Source organism: Salvia miltiorrhiza, chromosome 4 (assembly GCF_028751815.1).
Source record: "Salvia miltiorrhiza cultivar Shanhuang (shh) chromosome 4, IMPLAD_Smil_shh, whole genome shotgun sequence".
Classification (NCBI taxonomy): domain Eukaryota; kingdom Viridiplantae; phylum Streptophyta; class Magnoliopsida; order Lamiales; family Lamiaceae; genus Salvia; species Salvia miltiorrhiza.
Window position 1 is genome coordinate 20,858,480 of NC_080390.1, and position 23,072 is coordinate 20,881,551.

General features: G+C 38.2%; 2 protein-coding genes across 2 annotated transcripts; one reads left to right on the forward strand and one right to left on the reverse strand.

The window, feature by feature from the left end:
* Positions 1-1,339: 1,339 nt before the first annotated feature.
* Positions 1,340-2,767, reverse strand: LOC131023132 (uncharacterized). The gene has a single exon (XM_057952677.1). It carries the CDS (start codon positions 2,765-2,767, stop codon positions 1,340-1,342), a length of 1,428 nt encoding a protein of 475 aa, XP_057808660.1.
* A 10,454-nt stretch (positions 2,768-13,221) lies between these two features.
* LOC131023133 (protein FAR-RED ELONGATED HYPOCOTYL 3-like) lies at positions 13,222-14,403 on the forward strand. Its single transcript, XM_057952678.1, has one exon. It carries the CDS (start codon positions 13,222-13,224, stop codon positions 14,401-14,403), a length of 1,182 nt encoding a protein of 393 aa, XP_057808661.1.
* Positions 14,404-23,072: the final 8,669 nt, after the last annotated feature.

A 23,072-nucleotide genomic window follows, 5' to 3' on the forward strand; every position in this document is an offset into this window, starting at 1 on the left:
GAAGACCCGGGGGGTGCAACCAACTTTCGTGGCTTACGGTTGAACAGAAATAATACCCTGCACGGAGCATGGAAGACCCGGGGGGTGCAACCAACTTTCGTGGCTTACGGTTGAACAGAAATAATACCCTGCACGGAGTATGGAAGACCCGGGGGGTGCAACCAACTTTCGTGGCTTACGGTTGAACAGAAATAATACCCTGCACGGAGCATGGAAGACCCGGGGGGTGCAACCAACTTTCGTGGCTTACGGTTGAACGGAAATAATACCCTGCACGGAGCATGGAAGACCCGGGGGGTGCAACCAACTTTCGTGGCTTACGGTTGAACAGGAATAATACCCTGCACGGAGCATGGAAGACCCGGGGGGTGCAACCAACTTTCGTGGCTTACGGTTGAACAGGAATAATACCCTGCACGGAGCATGGAAGACCCCGGGGGTGCAACCAACTTTCGTGGCTTACGGTTGAACGGAAATAATACCCTGCACGGAGCATGGAAGACCCGGGGGGTGCAACCAACTTTCGTGGCTTATGGTTGAACGGAAATAATACCCTGCACGGAGCATGGAAGACCCGGGGGGTGCAACCAACTTTCGTGGCTTACGGTTGAACAGAAATAATACCCTGCACGGAGCATAGAAGACTCGGGGGGTGCAACCAGCTTTCGTGGCTTACGGTTGAACAGAAATAATACCCTGCACGGAGCATGGAAGACCCGGGGGGTGCAACCAACTTTCGTGGCTTACGGTTGAACAAAAATAGTACCCTGCACGGAGCATGGAGGACCCGGGGGGTACAACCAACTTTCGTGGCTTACGGTTAGATAGTAACCCTCTGCGCTGGTGGCAGCATGATCCCTCTACTCTGGTGGGAGCATGATTCCTCTGCTCTGGTGGCAGTCTGATTCCTCTGCTCTTCCCTTTGTTCGAGCGGTGCCCCTGGTTGTTTATTTTTCCTTTGACTTGCTAAGAAGCAATTCCGCGTTCCATTTCTCTGCGCGGAGCATGGAAGACCCTGGGGGTGCAACCAACTTTCGCGGCTTACGATAGCAATGATTCCTCTGCTTTTCCCTTAACTTGCTAAGAAACAATTTTGAATTTGTAAATTGGGGACTACGGGTATACACCCTACTCCCCCCTCTAGTGACATGTGCAATGCCTCTGCATGAACATGTTAAGTAAAATATGCAATTTGAAAAAACGATAATAAAAAATGAACTAGACAACACCAGGGAAATCCCTAGAACCATGTATCCAATTTTATTGATATCATGGCCCCGAACCTCGTTAAAACCCCTGTGGGGAAAAAGAGTATTCGGTCTACAAATTGTCGTGTCATCTAAGTAACATGCCTCTGTTCTGGCCTCTGTGCCTGGGTTTCGTTCCTTCGGACTATAAATTGATCCAGGTTACCTGTCCGCACCAAAAGCTCCAACTGATGCTTCAGATGCCCCAAATGTTTGGTAAAATGCCCATAGGCATTGTGATACTCGCATAGTTTGTTGTTAGGTCCCTGTTGGGGCTGCCCATCTCGGTAAGTCCCAGACGCCTTGAAAAATGGTTGATTCTTGATCAGATGGAAGATCTCCTCCGATGTCTTGTTCAAAGGGGTGTACTCGTCGAAACGAGTAACTTCATTCACAGTGCGTTGTTGGCGGTGTGGTCCCTCTGCCTGGGTGGGAGGTACTCTCGGGGGTAATCCTCTGAAAGGGGCCCTATCCTGGTGTTGCTGCCTCTCTGGTGTTTCCTCGACTTTTTTAGCCTTGTGTTTGTCGTTTTCAGCTTTCCTTGCCATCCTGGCATCTTCCAACTGTAAGTATCCCGGTAGTCTAGACATGATATCGTCGAAGTCCCTAGCCGGTCTGATTTGCAGCTCATCAAAGAAGAGCCCTGGCTTTAGCCCTCTGACATAGGCACAATTCTTGATTTGGGATTCCGCCTCTGGCACTTCCAGAGCAGCGAGATTGAACCTGGCAGTATATTCCCGCAAAGTTTCATTCTGATCTTGTTTAATGTCCATCAGCGAGATGGCTGATTTCCCAACCCTTCGCGAGCTCGCGAACTGTCTCAGAAAATGCACTCGTAAGTCCTCAAACAAATGGATGGAATTTGGGGCAAGCGTCCCAAACCACAGCTGAGCGGGGCCGGTCAACGTGGTGGAGAATATGCGGCATTTGATGCCCTCTGTATACATGTGTAGAGTAACCAGTCCCTCGAATCGGTTGAGGTGTATCTCTGGATCAGTGGTACCATCATAGTCCAGCGAAATAGGTTTGTAGCTTCTGGGCAAAGTATCCGCCAGAATGTCGTCGGAGAACGGACTGCGGTTATTGATGGGGTGGAACCTTGATGGCTTGGCCCTTTTATCCTCCTTGTACCTCCCATGTTCCCGCCTTTCCTTCGGGGAGTCGTGAGCATGGTGGCGCTTGTGACCCTTATGCACTGGTCTGCCAGAGGAGTACTCCAGCTCCCGTCCTTCTGACCTTTCTATGTAACGTGATTTCTCTGAACGATGGGATCTCTCTGACCGATACGACTTCTCTGCTCTGTCTGATTTCTCTGACCTCTGCCCTCTATCGTCCCTCTGGGATTTCTCCCTCAGTGATTCTTCCAGATCCTGGATCTGGTGTTTCAGTTGCGACACTTGGTCTTTCAGCCGCGCTTTCTCCCTCGGCCTCTCCTCCTCGAACACGGGAGAAATGGATTGACTATCAAACTCGCCGATCCCCTCCTTCTCCAGAATACGGCGAGTTTCAGAGGAACCCATAGTACCTACACATAAACAAAGTGAGAAGAAATCCAGACGACAAATGAGTAGATCCTCATTTACTGATTGAAATTGCTGAAATAGGAAATCCCGAACACCGGCGCGGAGGCCGTTAAAAATTCCCCCTCAAGATATCCCTGTGCACTGGGAAATAAACCCAGTGCACTGATTGAAATAACAGAGCACGAATGGCAGAGCAACAACTAGGAAATTCCTCTTTGAACTCGCAAGAAAACCCAAAGACGGATATAAACAAAACATCAACCACGAAATTCGTTAGCGAAGTGCGTCAGAAATGATAGAGAAAGAGAATTATGCAGGGAAAACAAACATCACGGCCCAAAATTATCACGATCGTGCAGTAAAATAACCATAACACCCAAAAACGGCAAAATCATCACAGCAATCAGCCGGATTATTAACAGAACGTGTTAAACAAGGTACGAAACGAAGATTTAGCCGTAAAAACATGGAAAACACCGATAATTATCACCCTTAAACGAAAAACAGCCGTAAATCAACAGCACAAACCCAGCATAACAAAAACAGAGTGCTAATCAACATATTACCGATGCAAAACCCGTAAATCAACAGCAAAAACCCAGGATAACAGGAACAAGGTATTAATCAACATATCATCGGTGCAAAACCCGTAAATCAACAGCAAAAACTCAACACAACCAAAAACAGAGTACTATCCCACAATCCACCGGTACAAATATCAGGTTTGTAAGAAAAACCCCAGTTCTACGAAGAAAACCCTTCGTTCACATACAATTAAACCGATCAATCGGTAAATAAACAAAAATCCTCCTAATTCACGATCTACGACTTTCACCACCTTTCCCCATGCACCAAAAATCATAAATAAACACAGATCGCAGAAGCTTAAAAGCAAATCAGCCCGAAAAACGTAATTAACGGATCGAATTCATCTTGGTGCCCGAATTATCGGCTCAAACGGTGCCGACACACGCAAACCCGATTGGAATTTCATATCTGCATGCGCCGGCGACCCCAAACTCACATCCTAACTCAGTTATTTTCCCACAGACGGCGCCAGTTGGTGAAACAAGAAACCAACACCTAGACTAAAGAGCAGTAAACGTAGACTATACCTAGTATGATTGAACGGAGGAGACAAAGAAAACAGTCGGAATGCAGGAACTCAAGATAAAAACTAATGATGTCTTTTAGAATGAGAGATAACGTAAGTTACAATGCACGAGCTTAGGGCTTATTTATAGATTACATGGGAGGGCAAAATAGTAAAATCAATGCCCACGCATGCGCCTTGCGTGGTCGAGGGTATGATGGGAAATTCGCCTTTACGCGGGAGATTTCACCGTGCTTTTGTTGATTCCTTCTGGCGAAAGTGACTTCTCTAGTGATTGAGACTCCTCTGGTGAAAGTGATTCTTCTGGCGAGAACGATTCCTCTGACGAAAGTGGCTCCTCTGGCGAAGGTAGTTCCTCTGGCAAAGGTGGCTCCTCTGGCGGGTATGATTCCTCTGGCGAGGACGGTTCCTCTGGCGGGTATGCTTCCTCTGGCGAGGATGATTCCTCTGAAGGGTACGATTCCTCTGGTCGAGGATGATTCTTCTGGCGAAAGCTACCTCGCTGCTTCCCGTGATTCCATTGGTGAAAGCATTCCTCTGCTCTACATATATTACTCCTCATCACCCGCCTTTTTTCATCCCATGCTCTTTAGGGTGGAAAAATATGAGAAAATATTATCACATCAATACCCCACTAGAAAGGAAAAGGGGCTGCTTGAAAAAAAAAAACACATCTATCCTATCCAGAGAAAATTATCCATCCCATAGGACATGTGGAAAGAGTGGAAAAATTTCACACTTTTCCATCGAAGAGAACACGCACTCAAAGCTGCCAAAGCAAATAGTTAGCACAAAATAGAGCAGGCATTTGAACCCCGTTAAGCAATGGTGTTATGGTGGTTGGGGCTGAAAAGGTAAATGATATTCACGATAGATTTAAGCTACTTAGTCGGAGATCTTGAAACCAAAAAGGTCGTGGGACATCATGAAGCAAAGGAAGTTCAACCAACTTTCACGCTATGCCACACGCTTTGGACATGATAAACTGAACATGTATCTCTACATGACTGAATTTCTGATCATGTATCTGGACATGATAAAAAATTTAGCCATGCAAAGATACATGTTCAGTATATCATGATAAAAAAATTAAACCATGTAGAGTTGTCCATCACCAACTACGAAAGAAAGTTCAACCAACTTTCATGCTATGCCACACGCTTTGGACATGATAAACTGAACATGTATCTCTACAAGGCTGAATTTCTGATCATGTCCTCATGTATCTGGACATGATAAAAAATCCAGCCATGTAGAGATACATGTTCAGTATATCATGTCTAGATACATGATCAGTTTCAGGGTCTTTCAGTTCGCTCATCAGATTATCAGTATATGTGTATGACAATGTGAATTATTTGCATGTTAGAGCGTATGTGAATATGTGCATGTTTCCTCACTGAATATATTTTCAATATGTTCACCCCTACTATCCTTTCAGTTTTGCAGTTCTGGAGTCGAGGTGGCCATGGAAGTCGAGAATGAATAAAGATTATGTATTTTCATAGAAATTTACGTTGAACTTATACATTTTAGTTTATCGTTTTATTTCATGTTATAACTTAGTTTTGGCAAGATGATTTTTTTTTAATTAGTTTAAACTTTTGGAAATTCGAGAAATTTTATTTTTCTATCTTTGTTTCTCTAAATTTTTAAATAGTAAAGTTTATGAAAATTAGAGTGTTACAATATAATCACAAAATTCTCATGTATATATGTGTGTGATGAAACAAATATCAACACTTTTACTTAAATAATTTTTAAATTCTGTAAAATTAAACCTGAGTGTGATAAATTGCTTGAATAAGGAAGAACATTTGAAGAACTCCTCGAAGAACTCAAAAAATTACTTTTTGTATTAATAGATAGCGTAAACTTACAAAGATGAGAGTTCTCCTATTTATAGAGGAAATATACAGGGGCTAAAAGGTAAAATTCATCTACTTCACGTATACAACATGCAACGTCTGTGTCTCTATCTTTTTCACTGAGCACACTATTAATAACTAGCTAACAATTTTTATCGGATGTGTTGTTAGAATCTTCACCAGTGCTGACTTCATGTTCTTGACCTCCGACGTTTTATTTCTGATTTCTTATATTCGCTAATAACCTTTTGAATAATTACACTTTTTTCTCCAAAAATGCCACTTCAGCTTTGTCATCATCATCGGTCCTCTCCGAGGCAGTTCTGACATCTTGTTTATTCAAGGGTTAAGTAGCAATTACAACCCTAACATAAACACCCCTATGGCGCGCGTTTATCGCTCTATACCCAACATTGGATCAATCAAGCCCCGATGTCCCAAATTTAGTGCAATTAAACCCTCACCAAAAATGGTCGTGTAACACCGTTATATATATATATATATATATATATATATATATATATATATATATGGCTCCCACCACATTTGGTGCAATTAAACCATCCACCTTCAACCACTATCTCACGGTGGCGAGATCAATCGCCGCCGCACCATCACCATCTACGTCGTCGACAACGGCGCCATGAACAACCTTCTCGCCAAGAACTACTCCCTTCCCACCATCAAGAACATCCCATCCCTACACATCTTCACCAATTACTTCGGCGCCAAGGTCGGCTAACTTTTTTCTGGTACTTTACCATTTTTCTGTAAGTTTTCTTTTTTCCACTGTAATTTTTCTTTTCTCCCGCATTGCAGTGAGCTATCTTTCTTTTGTAATTTTTTTTTCTCCACTAGCTATGTAGAAAAATTTTCTGGTACTTGACCATTTTTGCTCCGACAAAGGTCGTTTGAATATCGAGGAAGAAGAGAGAGAGAGAGAGAGAAATGAGAGGGTCTCTGCCTGAAGAGCTGTAAAAGAGGTAGCTCTATATTATGGAAAGAGAGAAAATGAATATGTAATATGTGTCTGTCTGCTTTGCTTGTGGGATAGGAGGTGCTCGGTTCCTTCTAGGGTGGCTGGCTCTCTATATATTCTTGGAGAGAGAGTGAGAGATTTGAGATGCGTAATGAAACTTTGAAATCCTTCTTGTTCTTGGGTGCGCATTTTGAGAAAGAATTGGGGTTTGGGATCGGGGGTTTGAATCCATGAGAATTGAGAGATGAAAACTAATTATGAATTTGAAGATCAAGGTCTGGTTTCAATGCTTTGTGGTTTGGTTTCGTCTTGGCGGCATCCAATGGGAGAAGCAAGTCTGTGCCTCCGCCAAGATCCGCTGCCACAACGGCCACTCTGTCCTCGTCACGGGCGCCGCCAGATCTCCGAGAATCTGTCGGCTCGAGAAGGTCTGCTGGGATAGGAGGGAGGATCTGTCGGGCTGGGCTGGGAAGTGTGTGAGAGAGAGTGGAGCGTGTGTGTGATTTGACGATTTCGATTGCCACATTGGCATTCCTATTGTCAAATCAGATTTAACTTGGGTGAACTTGCAATTCGTGGGACAATTGTGAATAATTTATAAATTGATGTATTTTAGGATCAAATTAAAATGTGGTGATATAAACAAGAAAATGAAAAAAAACATGTGTATTTCTGTCTACTACTCCTTTACTTTTTTATAATTTATTAATTGAGTATTTTTATTTTTTAATTATATTTTTTAATAGGATATAAATCAAATAATTTAGAATATCTCAAAATTTCAATCCATTTTAATAAACAATGAATTAATCCGTAATAATGTTAACTATGCTAAGTTGAATATATTTAGACTTATTCTCAAAAGTAAATGCATCACTTAAAGTAGAATTTGTTTTTGTAAATAATCATTTAATGAATTATATTTTAAAATAAAAGCTATTATTAAGTTAAATAGTTTATATAGTTATAAATATTTCATCCATCCAAATGGAAGTGATTTTTAGATTCATTGTGTAACATGGGAGCCTTAAAAACTCAGAAAATAAGACTAATTATATGGTACTATAATTCCTCAAAAAAAAAAAAAGTTGCAAGAATAAATTTTATGGAATTTAAACATTTGATTTACATGTCAACTTAGTAACGTGTAAACTAGTAAGGACAAGGAATAAATTTTATTGTGCAAGTATGTGTTTAATTTTTATTTAGAGAACGTGTCAATTTAGTAACGTGTAAGCTAGTGAGGGATATGGAATAAATTTTATTGCGCAAGCTGCAAGCATGTGAAAATTTTATTCCTCTTAATAGGAAGATAATATAATGAGAGACAAATTTATGGTTAATATAATGGGGGAGGAATATAATAAAAATATATTTTATTGTATAAAATATAAACCATTTTCAGTCTTTAGATCATTAAGATCTACGGTTGATTCATTATCTTATTGGATGAATTTATGGTCCTGAGTTCGAATTCCATAGGTAGCAATATTTTTCGCAATTCATACCTTTATACAATGAATTCATACGTGTTCTACATAAAATTCATACATTTTTGTTGGTTTGTAGTTTTTATTTTAAGAGCTGTTTTCACTATAGCCCTTCCCAATATAATGAATGGTTAAGTATCAAATACGTCCCTAACATAGAGGTCCTTATCACGTATAAATTCCTATAGTCAAGGTCGGTTCAACTAAACCCCGAAGTCCTTAATTCCGTGCAATTAGCCCCTCCGTTTCCTTGGTGGTGGAAACACGTCGGAAAGTGAAGAGCAGCAGCTTCGACCCCATCTGCAATCTCATTAGCAGATGCCCTCACCTCTATTCATCTCTCTACTGATATTTGTGGTTAACTAGCGTGTTTCCGGCGAGCTTGGCGAAGAAGAAGGCGTGGGTCCCACCACCAACGAAAAAAAAATTAATACTTAACGGTGTTAAACGGCCATTATGGCGGAGGGTATAATTGCACCAAATTAAGGACTTCGGGGGTTTAGTTGAACCCAAATCGAGTATAGGGCGCTATACGTGATATGGGCCTCTATGTGAGGGGCGTATTTGATACTTAACCCTATAATGAAATACAAATTTATCGTTTCAAAATGAAGATTTTTTTTAAGAATTATCAAAAGTATTTATTATTTAATCAAATAAGTGACCCATAGGTAAGCAAAACTTCTACATTACACAAAGGTGAAAAAATAATCGCACGCAGTCGGGTCCACTACCTACACAAAGATGAAAAAATTATCCATACAAAAGTGAAAAAACTACATTACACGCAGACGAGATTGAATCCAAAATCTCTTACAACAGAGAAGTTTTGAGTGACTCAATTTTGCCATTTGAGTTAGGCCTCATTGGCGAAGATCATATTTTTTATATGTGATTTATTTTGAATAATAATAAATTTATTCAACTTTTTGTAAGATGTTATAAAATTATGACATCATTCATTAGGTATAAATTATGGAGTACCTTTTTAAGGGAAAATGTACTACTTGAAATATATCTATTCGATCTTTTTTATTACATCAAAATCAATGAAGTATAAAATGATAAAAATGAAACTATACCTCTTATTTATACCTTAAAACTAACGCACGTCAAGTATTTTTTTTCTTTTTTTTAATAAATTATATAAAAAAATAAAAAAATTTAAAGAGCGTGTGACGAATGACTCGAACCCAAAACTTCAAGTCTTGACCAAGTATTCTTCTTCTTGTGCTAAAGAATGCGGGTTTGCCTTCGAAGACAGCGAGATTATTGACTTGATGTATAGAAAATATGTAGACAACGGGATTATTAACTACTTGCACGCATGTTTGATTTGATGTATGGAAAATATGAGAGCGAGATCCTCACCAATTTGAACTCTATAACCTGAGTTTTAGAGCATTAAAACAAAGACAATATTCTAGAATGACAGTTAATTAATATATAGGAATGATTATTTTCCATACACAATAGATAACACATCGGGGATGTTTCATAACAAAACTTCAAAATAATTTACGAGTTGAACCACTTAATCACGAGTATACCTTGATTTTATTTTATTTTCTCAAATTGATTACTTAAAATTGAATTTCAAATATTGTTTGTCATATCATATCATTTAACTACTTGACTAGAATGATGGCTAACGCGACAAAATTAAAAAAAATATACTCCGTACTATATAAAAAAAGGAGCCATGACAAAAAAATAAATGAATTTTTTAAAAATTTGCAATTTTCACCTGAACTTTCAATTAAGCAAAAAAATGCGTGAGTTATATTTTTGTTGTAATTTTTACCGAAGCTTGACTTTCAACAAAATTAAAGCTTAATTGATAATTGAAAGTTCACCTGATGTTGATTTAACTTCTGATGATGATGAGTATTTAGAAGCTCGGACAAAAATTAATATATTTGACTTAATTCTAACTGTCAATTAATATCTAATTTTGTTGAAAGTCAAACTTAGATGAAAAATATAACAAAAATATAAATCAATGTATTTTTCAGCTTAATTGAAAGTTCGGGTGAAAATTACATTTTCTTAAAAAATTCATGTATTTTTTTTTTTAATTTTGTCGTGTTAGCCAATAGTCATCATTCTAGTCAAGTAATTAAATGATATGATATGACAAACAGTATCTGAAATTCAATTTTAAGTCATCAATTTGTGAAAATAAAATAAAATCAAAAGGTATACTCGTGGTTAAGTGGTTCAACTCGTTATTTTTTTTGAAGTTTTGTTATGAAACATCACCGATGTGTTATCTATTGTGTATGGAAAATATATATGATATATAAAAGAGGAGTTTTTCCCTCCAATTTTTCCTCTTTTTCTTCCCTCTCTTCTTTCATCAATTTTTATTTATAATTTTTTATATTCCCTCCGTCCCATGAAGCAAGATCAAATTTCTTTTTTGGTCTGTCCCACGAAGCAAGACCAATTTCTAAAAGTAGCAAAAAATTTACTCTTTATTCACCTTTTTACTTTTTCACCTACCACACTTAACACACAAAATACCAATTTCTTAATTCTCGTGCTTGCTAAAAAGAACTTGGTCTTGCTTCATGGGACGGATGGAGTATAATTTAATTATTTTTTTAAAAAATCATCAAATTTAATTGATGAATAAATATTTAATATGCATCTTAAATTTAAGTTCATGAGAAAAATATTTAATATCTATATAATATATAAAAGAGGAGTTTTTCCCTCCAATTTTTCCTCTTTTTCTTCCCTCTCTTCTTCCATCAATTTTTATTTATAATTTTTTATACTCCCTCCGTCCCATGAAGCAAGACCAAGTTTCTTTTTTGATCTGTCCCACGAAGCAAGACCAATTTCTAAAAGTAACAAAAAATTTACTCTTTATTCACCTTTTTACCTTTTCACCTACCACACTTAACACACAAAATACCAATTTCTTAATTCCCGTGCTTGCTGAAAAGAACTTGGTCTTGCTTCATGGGACGGATGGAGTATAATTTAATTATTTTTTAAAAAAAAATCATCAAATTTAATTGATGAATAAATATTTAATATGCATCTTAAATTTAAGTTCATGAGAAAAATATTTAATATGGTATAAAAATCATCAAAAATGAATTTAGAATGAATAAGTTATGAAAACTTTAAAATATTTCATTTTCTCTCTCTTTGTTAATATTTTACTACAACTTTTTATTTATGTTTGTGTATTATGATGCGTAATACTCTATAATCATAATGTGTACGGTTAATTTTCATCAAATAATTTAAAATTATTTAATAACTATAATTATTATTACACTTTGTACATAGTTAAAAATTTATGTTTTTAAATTCAGAATTTCATTGAGTAACTGATAAGGATTATTTTATTTAAAAAAAATATTTTATAGTACTTATTTATATTTTAATTCTATTTAATATTTATATTTATTTATTTAAATATATCGTTTAATTTTGATATTCGCCGTGCATCACACGGATGGTCGTACTAGTATGTAATTTGAAAGTTGTATCTTCTATCTCATTTTTAGTGTCTCACTCATATTTTACTTTCAATGTGTTAGTAATATGTTTTTAAACTTCATTTATGTGTATTAGTATAATTAAAAAATAATTAACCAAATTTTACTAATCCACATTAAGATTTATAAGTATACTAGTAAACAGTCCCTGTCGTATAATTACAGTCCGTATCATATAATTCTTAATATATTTACTTCCCCATCTTTTGTTTTTAGGCTGTTAGCCCCTCAACATCTCTCATAAAGAATGCAAAATTCCCAATATTTTTTGACGGACACTTAACTCCATCTAATATATATATATATATATATATATATATATATATATATATATATATATATATATATATAGGGAATGGATCATATGTAAATAGGAGATAATTGTGAGAATGGGGAACCAATATAAACCGTAGATTATCGGAGATCAAACGGCTGAGCATGATGCGTTTGTTTAATTCATTTTATTAAGAAAGGGTTTATTTGACTTTTGACAATCACACATAACCGAAATGAGATATATCATCCCTATAATCATGCGTTCATGATTGCATGAGATCTCCTATTTTTGGTTACAACTTAGATATTACATTTTAGGTTTTTATTTTCTCCACTACAGTCTTTACAGTCGTTTCACACGTTCTATTTTCTATTGTGTTCATCATGGCATTTTCTCCATCAATGGCGGACCAGCGTGAGTTTTTTTTTTTTTTTTTGAAGTGTTAGTTGCATCGTAATCTATTATGTTCATATTAATAATTTCTTCAAATAGTATTGATTTAGTATAAATTCTACAATACGTGCGTAGAATGTTGCATCTTAATAGTTTGTTCACAGATAATGATGTGTGAAATTTTCGTGAATGTATATTAGTGATTTCACCTTTGATTTGCAGACGGTAACGTGCGTAGAATGTTGCATCTTAATAGTTTGTTCACAGATAATGATGTGTGAATTCTATAAATGTATATTAGTGATTTCATCTTTGATTTGCAGACGGTAAATCCATATTCAATTGGTGTGATATCGTAGAATGCATTCTTAATATCGTTATATACATGTATATAGTATATAGGTATTGTTTGGTAGTGAAGCTCAATTATTTTTTATAATGTTGTTCACAGATATTTATACATCGTGCGTTAGTTGTTATACTCTGGATTTAACAGGGACCATTTGACGTTTCTTTTGCAGACGATGTAAACACGTGGACGAAAGATCATATACCATATTTCTCTTTGTAGGTACAAGCTCATTTTTACACCATTCACCGGGAAAGATAACCATGGGAGGTGTGTAACCTTTGGAGCAGCTTTGATATCGAACGAGGATGTGGATTCATATACATGGGTTCTCAACAAGTTTGTTGAGTGCATGGGATCTCACCCTTTAGTATTTATCACAGACCAAGATCCGGCGATGAAGATAGCTATAGAAAATGTGCTACCTAACACGTCTCACAGATTGTGCATGTGGCATATACTAATGAAAGTTGTTGAAAAGTTGCCAAGGCATTTAAGGGACAACACTGAGCTGAAGGAAAGGTTCAATAATATAGTGTGGTCGGATCTTGTTGAGCCGCATGAATTCGAGCAGAATTGGCATCGTTTTATGGAGGAGTATGATCTATTTGAGAGTAGGTGGTTCACTGATATGTTTCACAGGCGTGCTAACTGGGTATCTTCATATTTTCGTGATGTCAAGATGAGTGGTCTTTTTAGGACAACATCTATGTCAGAGAGCGAGAACAGTTTCTTTAGGCGCCATTTTAATAAAGATGCAAATGTGATTCAGTTGTTCATGCATTATGAAAGTGCTATGGATGCACAATGCACTTCATACGACACTATCACTATGGCTGATGAAACCAGCTCATTTGATATGTGCACAGACTTACGTATAGAAGTTCATGCTTCAAATATCTACATGAACAAAATGTTCAAGGATGAGATACAGCCTGAAATTGTGGCTGCTGCTGTATCTTGTCTGATGGCACGCATGTACGATGAGGGTAATCTCAGTTACTATGAGGTTGACGACACAGTTCATGGAGTATTTAAAGTGTGCTACAGTTCTATTGATGATCACTTCTCTTGCTCTTGCAAGCTGTTCATCAGAAAGGGTTGGTTGTGCAAACACATTTTCTTTGTCATGCGAACAAGAAAATTGAACAAGATTCCTGAAAAATATATTATCGCACGCTGGACCAAACTTTCACAGATGAGCCAAACCCCGCACGAACAGAATGTGCCGGAGCCCGTGGTTGTGAAGGATGACCTCCCAATACAGAAATTCTTTCTTGAAGTTTGTAAGAGTTTCGGCCACGTACGAGGGGATTCTTCGCTGAGTCAGCAGCTATACAACGATTTGAAGGGTATCACTGAGAAATATTCGAAGTTGGGAGTACCATTTGATTCAATGTCGAAGCATGCAATGTTTGAAGAATTTTATGGTGTACCCAAACCTACTGAGGTTGATGTATTATCGCCTCCTGTAGTGCACACTAAGGGCAGTGGCTGTGGTGGGAGGAGGAAATCCACAAGCGAGAAAATGATTGAACAAGCACTCAAGCCTAAGAGGAGATGCAGGAAATGCAATCAGATGGTAAACCACGATTCACGTAATTGTCCTGGGAAGGATGTTGCAGATGATTCAGTGGATGTTTGAATTGTTTTATTCAGCAACTTTGTCATTTTACAGTTAGTTTATTACGTTTGTTTTTTGTCATTATGACTGGTACAATTTCGTCAATTGTCATGGGGACGATGTTTCAGATTTTTCATGTGGTTTTTTCTTGATTTTCAATTTTACATTTTGCTTATTATGTTTGGTTTTTGTCACTATGTCTCGTACAATTATCTTGGTTAGATTGACAATGTTCAGTTATACACGACCTTGTTCGACGTTCATTGTGTAATGTTCACACAAAAATTAGGGATGCTTTTGGTCAGCGTGATTTATGTTTTGTTCAAAATTACTTCCTTTGTTCAATATTTAATATCACTGTTCATTCATATTGTTAATTGGCCTAATACTCACCGTCTATACACCGTTCTCTGAAATAACCATTACATTGCGACCTAGTCATAATAAAAATACTCCTATTCAATTGTGTGAGCTATGAAAATTTCATATTTAAGTATCAATGGTACAAATGTTTGGTTTTAAATTAGTATGTTCGAGTTACGACTTCTTTTAATTGTGTACTGTTCACACAAATTAAGGGATGCATTTGGTCATCTGGATTTATGGTTTGTTCAAAACTACGACACCAATGTTCAAGATAGGACATCCTTTGTTCAACGTACTTATGTATTGTTCAACGTCAACTATATATTGTTCAAATTGCATGATAAATGTTCAAGTCATGCCATGCTTTGTTCAATGTCTATTATGCTGCCGTTTCTGGTGTGTTATATATTGTTCAACATTGTTTTGTCATGCATCATGTTTGCTTGTATTAATTTCATCAAAAAACAATGATATAACATTTCATAATAACACCATTATTCAAAATTTCCAATGTGAACGCCTGCGAACAAACCAACATAATTCGCAAAAATCATGCATTTGGCAATAAAAAAACCAACACTCATAATGTAACCAGTTTCGTCGAACTTTATGTTCAAAATCAAAGATGTATTCGACAATCTAATAAAAAAAAACTTAAAGGCCATGAATATCACGTAAATAGTACTCAACCAAGCAAAACTAAATTAGCTTTGAAATTTGGATTAGCGATTAGTTCACGATAATGTTCAGTTGCGGACTTGATGACATCTTCTTTCACACCGTTGCAATCACTCTGCATGATCGTTGCACAGTACCTCACACGCATCCGACTTATTTGACGTGGTGATGTTGATGCCATTCCACATTTCCAACCAGATGATCCATCGCCCATAAAGGTTTCCAAATGTCGCATTAAATATACCCCTGTGTCTATCGTGTTTCTGTTGTCAGCCCATTTCAACTTTAGGGGCAGCAATTCAGACTTCGATACATTGTTCGCCTTAGTTGTCTCATTTTGCAAGGAAGTTCGAGAACAGTACACGCTGCGTAATATAAATATTAGATTTAACCAATTATATGAATATCAATTGAATGGGGCTTACACTCACCAAAACCGAGCATACACTATCATATTTCCTTATATTCTGGTCTGCGACTGAATCTATTGTGCTATCCAGTATGAATAGTTTGCACTTTCGCACATCAATGCATACATCGTAATATTTTTTCTGCTCGTACACTGGAAAGAAAAACTACAAGGAACAATTTGTCATGACAACACATATGTATTGACATATTATACAATAAGATGTACATAAAATTTATGTAAGATACTTACTAGATCCATGAATTTCAGTGGACTATTATGGTATTCACTGAGCTCCGCATCCAAAGTCTCAAAAAATAATTTTTGACGCGTCTCGTAAAACATGTTCTTGGGGGCTATAATGTCTAGCTAGTGTTAAAGCCACAAACAAAACAAAAAAAGTTTAAATAAATTAACAACACATTTTTTTTTGTGCAAAACTATAAATCTATCGAACATATGTAAATATACTTACATAGATATTCATCGATGCAAAAAAACGAACGGGTGATGTGTTTGCCCTGATTTCCTCTCTACTGTTTAGTAGCAAAATCCATGCGTTCACTACATGATTTCCAATAATTGTACCCCTCCTCAAAGTATACATGTCAATTCTATGTAGATCTATATCCTTATATGAGAACATGACTTCATTCCTGTATGAATATTAAGTACGACTAACTTCATATGAAAATTCACGTTAAAAAATAAAATTAATTGATCATGAACATACTCTGCCTCATCATCTTTGTACATCGCATACAACCCCAATTCTTTCTCAGATTGGTTCAATTTTTTTGATGTACAAATTTCCCGCTGGATATATGGTGACCTCAATTTCATCGTTTTCAACAACCGTCCTTTCATGAGTGTGTTCTCATTTGCACATAAATCACCAACAATCTTCAAAACAAAAGATGCATCAACCAAAAAACATCCATAGTTAATTTATTATTGCAAATTAAGAGTTAGGGATGTTGTTTCCTACATTCAACGATCTGCTTCTCAAAACCAAATGTTTACGTCCACTTGGAATACCATTCTTACCCTTGCACACCTGATAAGTTTTATATGTTAATGTTTACAACCATATCGAACTAAAGTTTCCTATGTTTCCTAACATAGGTCTTTTTTACCGGCGCCAGAGCTCATCCGCCTTCATTCTCCTTGTTGTCCGGGTGCTTTTCAGGCTGTGGTGTCTGCTACCAAAAAATTATAATTAATAGTAATTAAAGTAACGTGATTAAAACACTAAAATATTTGACCAAAGTATTTGCAACCTTGTTCATCGCCGGCGTAGCATCAATGCCGTCACCCAAAGTAACTAAACCGATATCCACCTATAATCGTGAGCAAGAGCATATAATTATATAAAATCCAAAATCTATTCAAAGGTGAAAAACACTTATTCAATTCACAATTTGTTATTTGAACAATTACCTGATCTGGCTGAACATGTCCACCGCGGTCGAGCAGATTGCCGGTATGAATGTCCCCTTGATGTGCAAGTACTTGGACCACCACCTTGAATTGACAAATTTACAATATAATAAATATTTACATATTCACCTTACAGTTGTATATGTTCGTGCATCAACGGTTGATGTTCAAAGGAATAAAATGATGTTCATACTAAGTTACTTACATTCAAAGCATCAGCTGCAGCATCTGCATTATGTTCCGCTCCAGTAATAACGCCTCTGATCGGGGAATCCCTTGAGGGATTATCTGCTACTGGTCCAGCTTTTGCCACCTTAATCAATAGTAAATATATTGTCACCCCTTAGTACAATTAAAAACTTAATTCAAAAATCATTTAACTATTCAAAATAAGACACCTTACCTGGCCCTCATCAACGTCTTCTTGTGTCATACCCAGGCTGAAACTTGGAATGTCACCCACTTTGAAAATACGGCTAGTGCTCTTGTTAATAGCCTTCAATGTTGCATCGTCAATAGACTTCAGTACTTCGTCTTGACCAAAAAAAGTATCATCCTCATTGTCAATACAATCTCCATCATTGCTTGATCCAACAATCGGCAAACTAAAACTAATCCCGAGTTTCTGTTCGCCTGACTGAATACAACTCAAAAACCGTTTGTCGGTTCTCACCTCGATTGGTGCAGTTGCGACTGTACTTCTTAACTCGCTAATTATCTTTGCAATACCATCAACAGCCTTCGTTACTCGACGGCTCCATCGGTTAGTCAAACGATTCCTAGAGTTTTCAGCCTCCGTTGGTGTTGGTATCGGATCAAGCAACAACCAACCACCTTTATACTTATCTTGTTCCTCACGACCCTGTCTAGATTTCAATGTTTTGGTAGTCCAACAACTAATCAATGGGAATTGCCTAGGTGCTGGTTCATCAGCGTGCTGAAATCGATCAACGAAGAATAACTGCACAAAAAAATTTATCATATGGTAAACGTATGTACTTTAATAAAAAATATTCTAGAATTGATATAGTAAAGAAACTATACTTACCACCAGAAACAATGTTGGCCCCGAAAATGTCTTCGTTTTGTTGCCTACCCATGACTCACAATGCTTGTCCGAACTCTTCAAAACATAGGCTGCCCAATTCCACTCCCGCAACTTATCAACATTCACCAGACAGTTCATGACAAAAGGATGCACAGTTCCATTTGTGCAGCTCTCAAACAAAGAGAAAGCAACGGCAATCACAAAATGTCTCTTGAACCATGTACCTCCATCTATACAATCCAACATCTTATCTACCACAGCCCCAATCTTAATAGAGTCTTTACCCCGTATCCCAAAGAACCTATCCCACTCTACGAACAGGTCGGTCGAACCTGTCCTCTCCAACTCATCAATCTCTCTATCGCCCCTGGGAACACCAAAAACACGGTACACATCGTCCGCTGTAATCTTAACCTTAGTTCCAGCACTTATCTCCAACTCTCCGTTGCTTGGGTTGTAGTGGTCCAATACCCAGTATGCCAACCTCCCCGGGATTTCCTTAACACTCAGCTCCAATATATGCCCAAATCCAATCTGCTTAACAGCAGCCTTTTGAGCATCATTCATCGTCTTCAAACTGTCGAACAATGAGGATGGGGTTGTTCGGGTATGGAGCTTAGGCAATTTGTTCTGTTCTATCGTCTTAGTCGACCAACCACCTCTGCGTTTGCACTTGACGTCTTTCGGTTTTTTGGGATTTTCCTCCACAGGTATATCTGCATCATCTTCAATGTTGTCTTCCTCGACCTCCGTCCTTATTCGTTCGAAGAACGAAACATGTTGTGTTGGCTCTTCAGCGACATCTTATATGCAGCAAAAAGTTAAAAAAATCAAAAACAAGAAACTTAAAATAGGTGAACAAGATCCACATTTGATTAACGTACCATGTGTTGGATTTGTATACTGAAAGCAAGAACTTTATGCTTGTATACAATGATTCCTGTTATTCACTATTCTTATCTCCTATCTGATTGTGTTCATGATTGCATATGTATGTTCTTTATCTCTGTATAAGTAGATTATATGGTGTGTTGTAGATCACAGAAGACCATATAATTGGAATAACCTTAAGAGATATAATATGATCACAGCCGAAATAACTCAAGGACAAGTTATTGGTTTAGGCTGCAGTATAGATGGAAGTAGTTTGTCTTGGCTACTTGTCTATACTGGTACGTCATTACGTATTGATAGGACCAACAGTTGAGATGTATTCTTCTATCTGACTTAAGTGAAGAATCAAGATCTCGGTGACTCATAAATCTTAATACTAATAAGTATTCAGATATATATGTTAATTCGTATATCACTTTGACTTACTATGGGCGAGAGTTAAATACTAACTCGAGTACTCTGTATCTTGGGTGATAGCGGTTAATATATGATATTTGATTATCTGTATTAGTACCCGTATCCGGTATAGGATAATGACATCCCCTTAAGGAGCTCAATAAGGTTTATTACGCTAAACCCTGCAGGTTGATTAAGTTCAGGCGTAATAATAAAGATTGAGTGGTACTGCTTAAGGAATTATTAAGAGATTAATTAATTTAAGCTGTCAGAGCTCTAATTAATTAATGGATGTCGGATATTTTAAATACGGAGATTTAATAAGTCTAAATACAAGCCCCGACTCATCACCGGCAATAAAGGGGTAAGTCAGTATCGGTTCTCTAGTGGAATGAACTGATATTTATAAATTAATTATGGTCTGGGCTGACCATAGATAAATTAATTTATTTGAGGCCCATCTTTATTCCTTGTATCTGGTCCCTGGGCTGGCCCAATGTCTCCTAGCCCAAGTAGGGCAGAAGTCGCCTATCACAAAGAATGAAGCGCCCCCTACGTATTTTATTATTATAAAATACAGCTGTCAGCTCTCAGGAAAAAAACACTGATAAAAATTAGGGTTTTTGAGAGCAGAAGAAGGCGCAGAAAACGTGAGAGGCTTTTCTGTCTTGGGAATTTCCATAGCTCGTTGTCCATCCAACGTTGGGAATTGAGCGGGATACAGTCGAGAAGATCAGAGCTGGAGTCTGAATCATTCGACACGATCATCAATCATCTGTGCATCCGATTCTCAAGTAAGTTTTCCTAACACCTGTGTGCAGCTGTTAAATTCATAGGAGCATGTTAGGAATTAATCGTTGTATGATGAATTAATAATAATCCAAGAAACGATCATCGGGCAATCGAGTATTAATTCAAATTAATATTCCTTCAATTGGTATCAGAGCCCAGGATTAATTTCTTGGCTCTATTATTAATTTATGTACGATTAATAATGTGCGTTGTTTTTAACTGCTGTTGTTCTTCGTGATTCGTTGATTCGTGGAATACGTCGGTTTGACGTTGTAATTGTTTTTCCACCACGAGAAAATCCGTGGTTAGATTAGATTTTCGAATTGTATTCGTTTTTCTGTTGTAATCTGTAATTATGGAGAACAAACGAAGAACACGAAGAACGGGGATGAAGCTGTTTGCCAATTCAAACTTTCCGGGCGACCAGCGGGAGCCCGGCACCGGAATCAGGTTGCAGGCGGCCGCGCGAGGCGTGGCGAGGCTGGGCGAGGGCTGGAAGCAGCGGGCAGGGGCGGTGCGCGCCCGGGGCTGCGCCTGCGCGCTCTGCGCGCTGCGCGCCCGGCGGGCGGCACGCTGCCGCTGCTGCCGCTGCTGCTGCCGCTGCTGTTGCCGCACGCTGGAGCCGCTGCTGTCGCCATTCGTTGCTGCTGCCGGGGACGCCAAGCCGAGTCAAGCGAGAGCTGCTGCCGACCGTTGACGCTGCTGGAGGTGCCGGACCGTGCAGACGGAGGGTGCGGCGATAGGCGGAAATCGCGGCGCTGCGACGCTGGTGTCGGGTGGAAGCTCACCGGAGCAGCAGCAATGGCTGACGATGTCGCCAGCAGGAGAGCAGTTGGTAGGCGACGACGCCTGAGATCGACCGGATTGTATGCAGCGCCGCTCTGGCGGCGCGAAACCCTAGCGATGGAAGGGTGCAGGTCGCGGGTCAGAAGGGTGAGGAACCGGATCCGAGGCGCGGATCCGGGTACTGTTCGCGGGTAGGGTCTGTTTGACTCCGGGTTCTGGGCCTTTGACCGCGATTTTGGGCCCAAACAAGGGCTGGGCCGCGGCTTTTGAGCCCAATTGCTGGACTGGAGCTTTTTTGGGCCGTTTTTGGGCTGTTTTTGCCCATTTTTAATTTCTTTTCTATTGTTTTATTGTAATAGATTAGAAATGGGATTCCACGAATGGGTCACGAAGAATTTTAATTCTTTAATTATGTTTCTTTGCATGTCGTGGTTGTTAATCCCTTATGCTCTTTACCTGCTTTTGCACGTCTTTGCTTGTTAATATTTGTTTATTAATTGCGTTTAGACAAGCATGATAGTAGGTTTGCCGTTTTCTTAAGCATGTTTTAGAATTCTGCGAGCATGATTTACATGTTGCGTTCTAGAGAAGCATGTTTAGGTTTATGTGCTTGAGCATGAACAAACCTTTTGAAAGAAAAAGACTAAGCTGTTTAATAATTTTTATAGTATTTAAAAATTATTTTAGACCTCCACATGCGGTCTCAAGACGAAGTGATTGAGAATGTGAGTAAATGACCACCCTAACGTGGCTTACTTTATATTTGATTTCACGAGTTTGTCAAGTTGAGATTTCTATTAAAATATTTAGATCCGTTTAAGTAGTGGGAGTTATGCGGTAAACGACCACCCTAACGTGGCTTACTCGTATGATTTTCATAAGTACTTTAGAGGATGGATTTTAAATAAGATAACCAAGAGTTTAAATTGAAAGCGGTATGGTCCTAGTGAGTATGCCAATTTCAAGAATTTAATACTCAAGGTTAAATTGTGGTCGCTGCTTAGATATCATTTCAAGTACAATGTACAACTCCCCAACGGAGTCCCTTCTTGAATATGATATGGTCTAGTTAAAGTCCAACAATTAATTTCCTTTGTCAAAAGGTCAAGTTGACATGGATGGAAATTAAATGACTAGGTAAATAGTCTGGTTGAGGAAATCATGTGTAAACGACCACCCTAACGTGGCTTACTCGTGAGTTTTCTTGGGCTGTTGGAGGTTTCACTAATATTGTTTTATCAAAAGGTTACAATATTATTGTTACGAATTATATGCGTTTCATGTTCTTACATGTTTATTTGTTTACTTTCAGATATGTCTATGTCTCCGATTATTAACATTCTAGCAAACAATCCTCTCATCGGTCCTAATTATACCGAATGGAAACGCCATATTATGTACATACTTGACGCTGATGAGCACAGTTTTGTGCTTACCACTCCACGTCCCGCGGCCTTAACTGATGAGTCGACTGATGCGGAACGTGAGGCGCATAAAAGGTGGCACAAGTCGAATAATATGGCCAAGTGCTATATTATGATGACTATGTCGCAAACTTTGCAACTCCAGCATCAGGTCATGGATGACGCAGCGACCATCATGTTAAACCTCAAGGAGGTTTATGGGGAGTCCGAGAGGTCTGCTCGCTTTAACTTGATGAGAGAAATCTTATCTTGTAGGATGAGCGAGGGCAGTCCTGTGCACGATCATGTCATGCATATGACAAATTTGTTTGACAGGCTTGATCTGCTAGGAGGGGGTATCGAAGGCGAAGCCAAGGTCGATATCATCCTCAATACTCTCCCCAAAACTTTTGAGCACTTCCGTCTCAATGTCGTTATGAGCAAAGTCAACTACACTCTTAATGAGTTGTTGAATGCT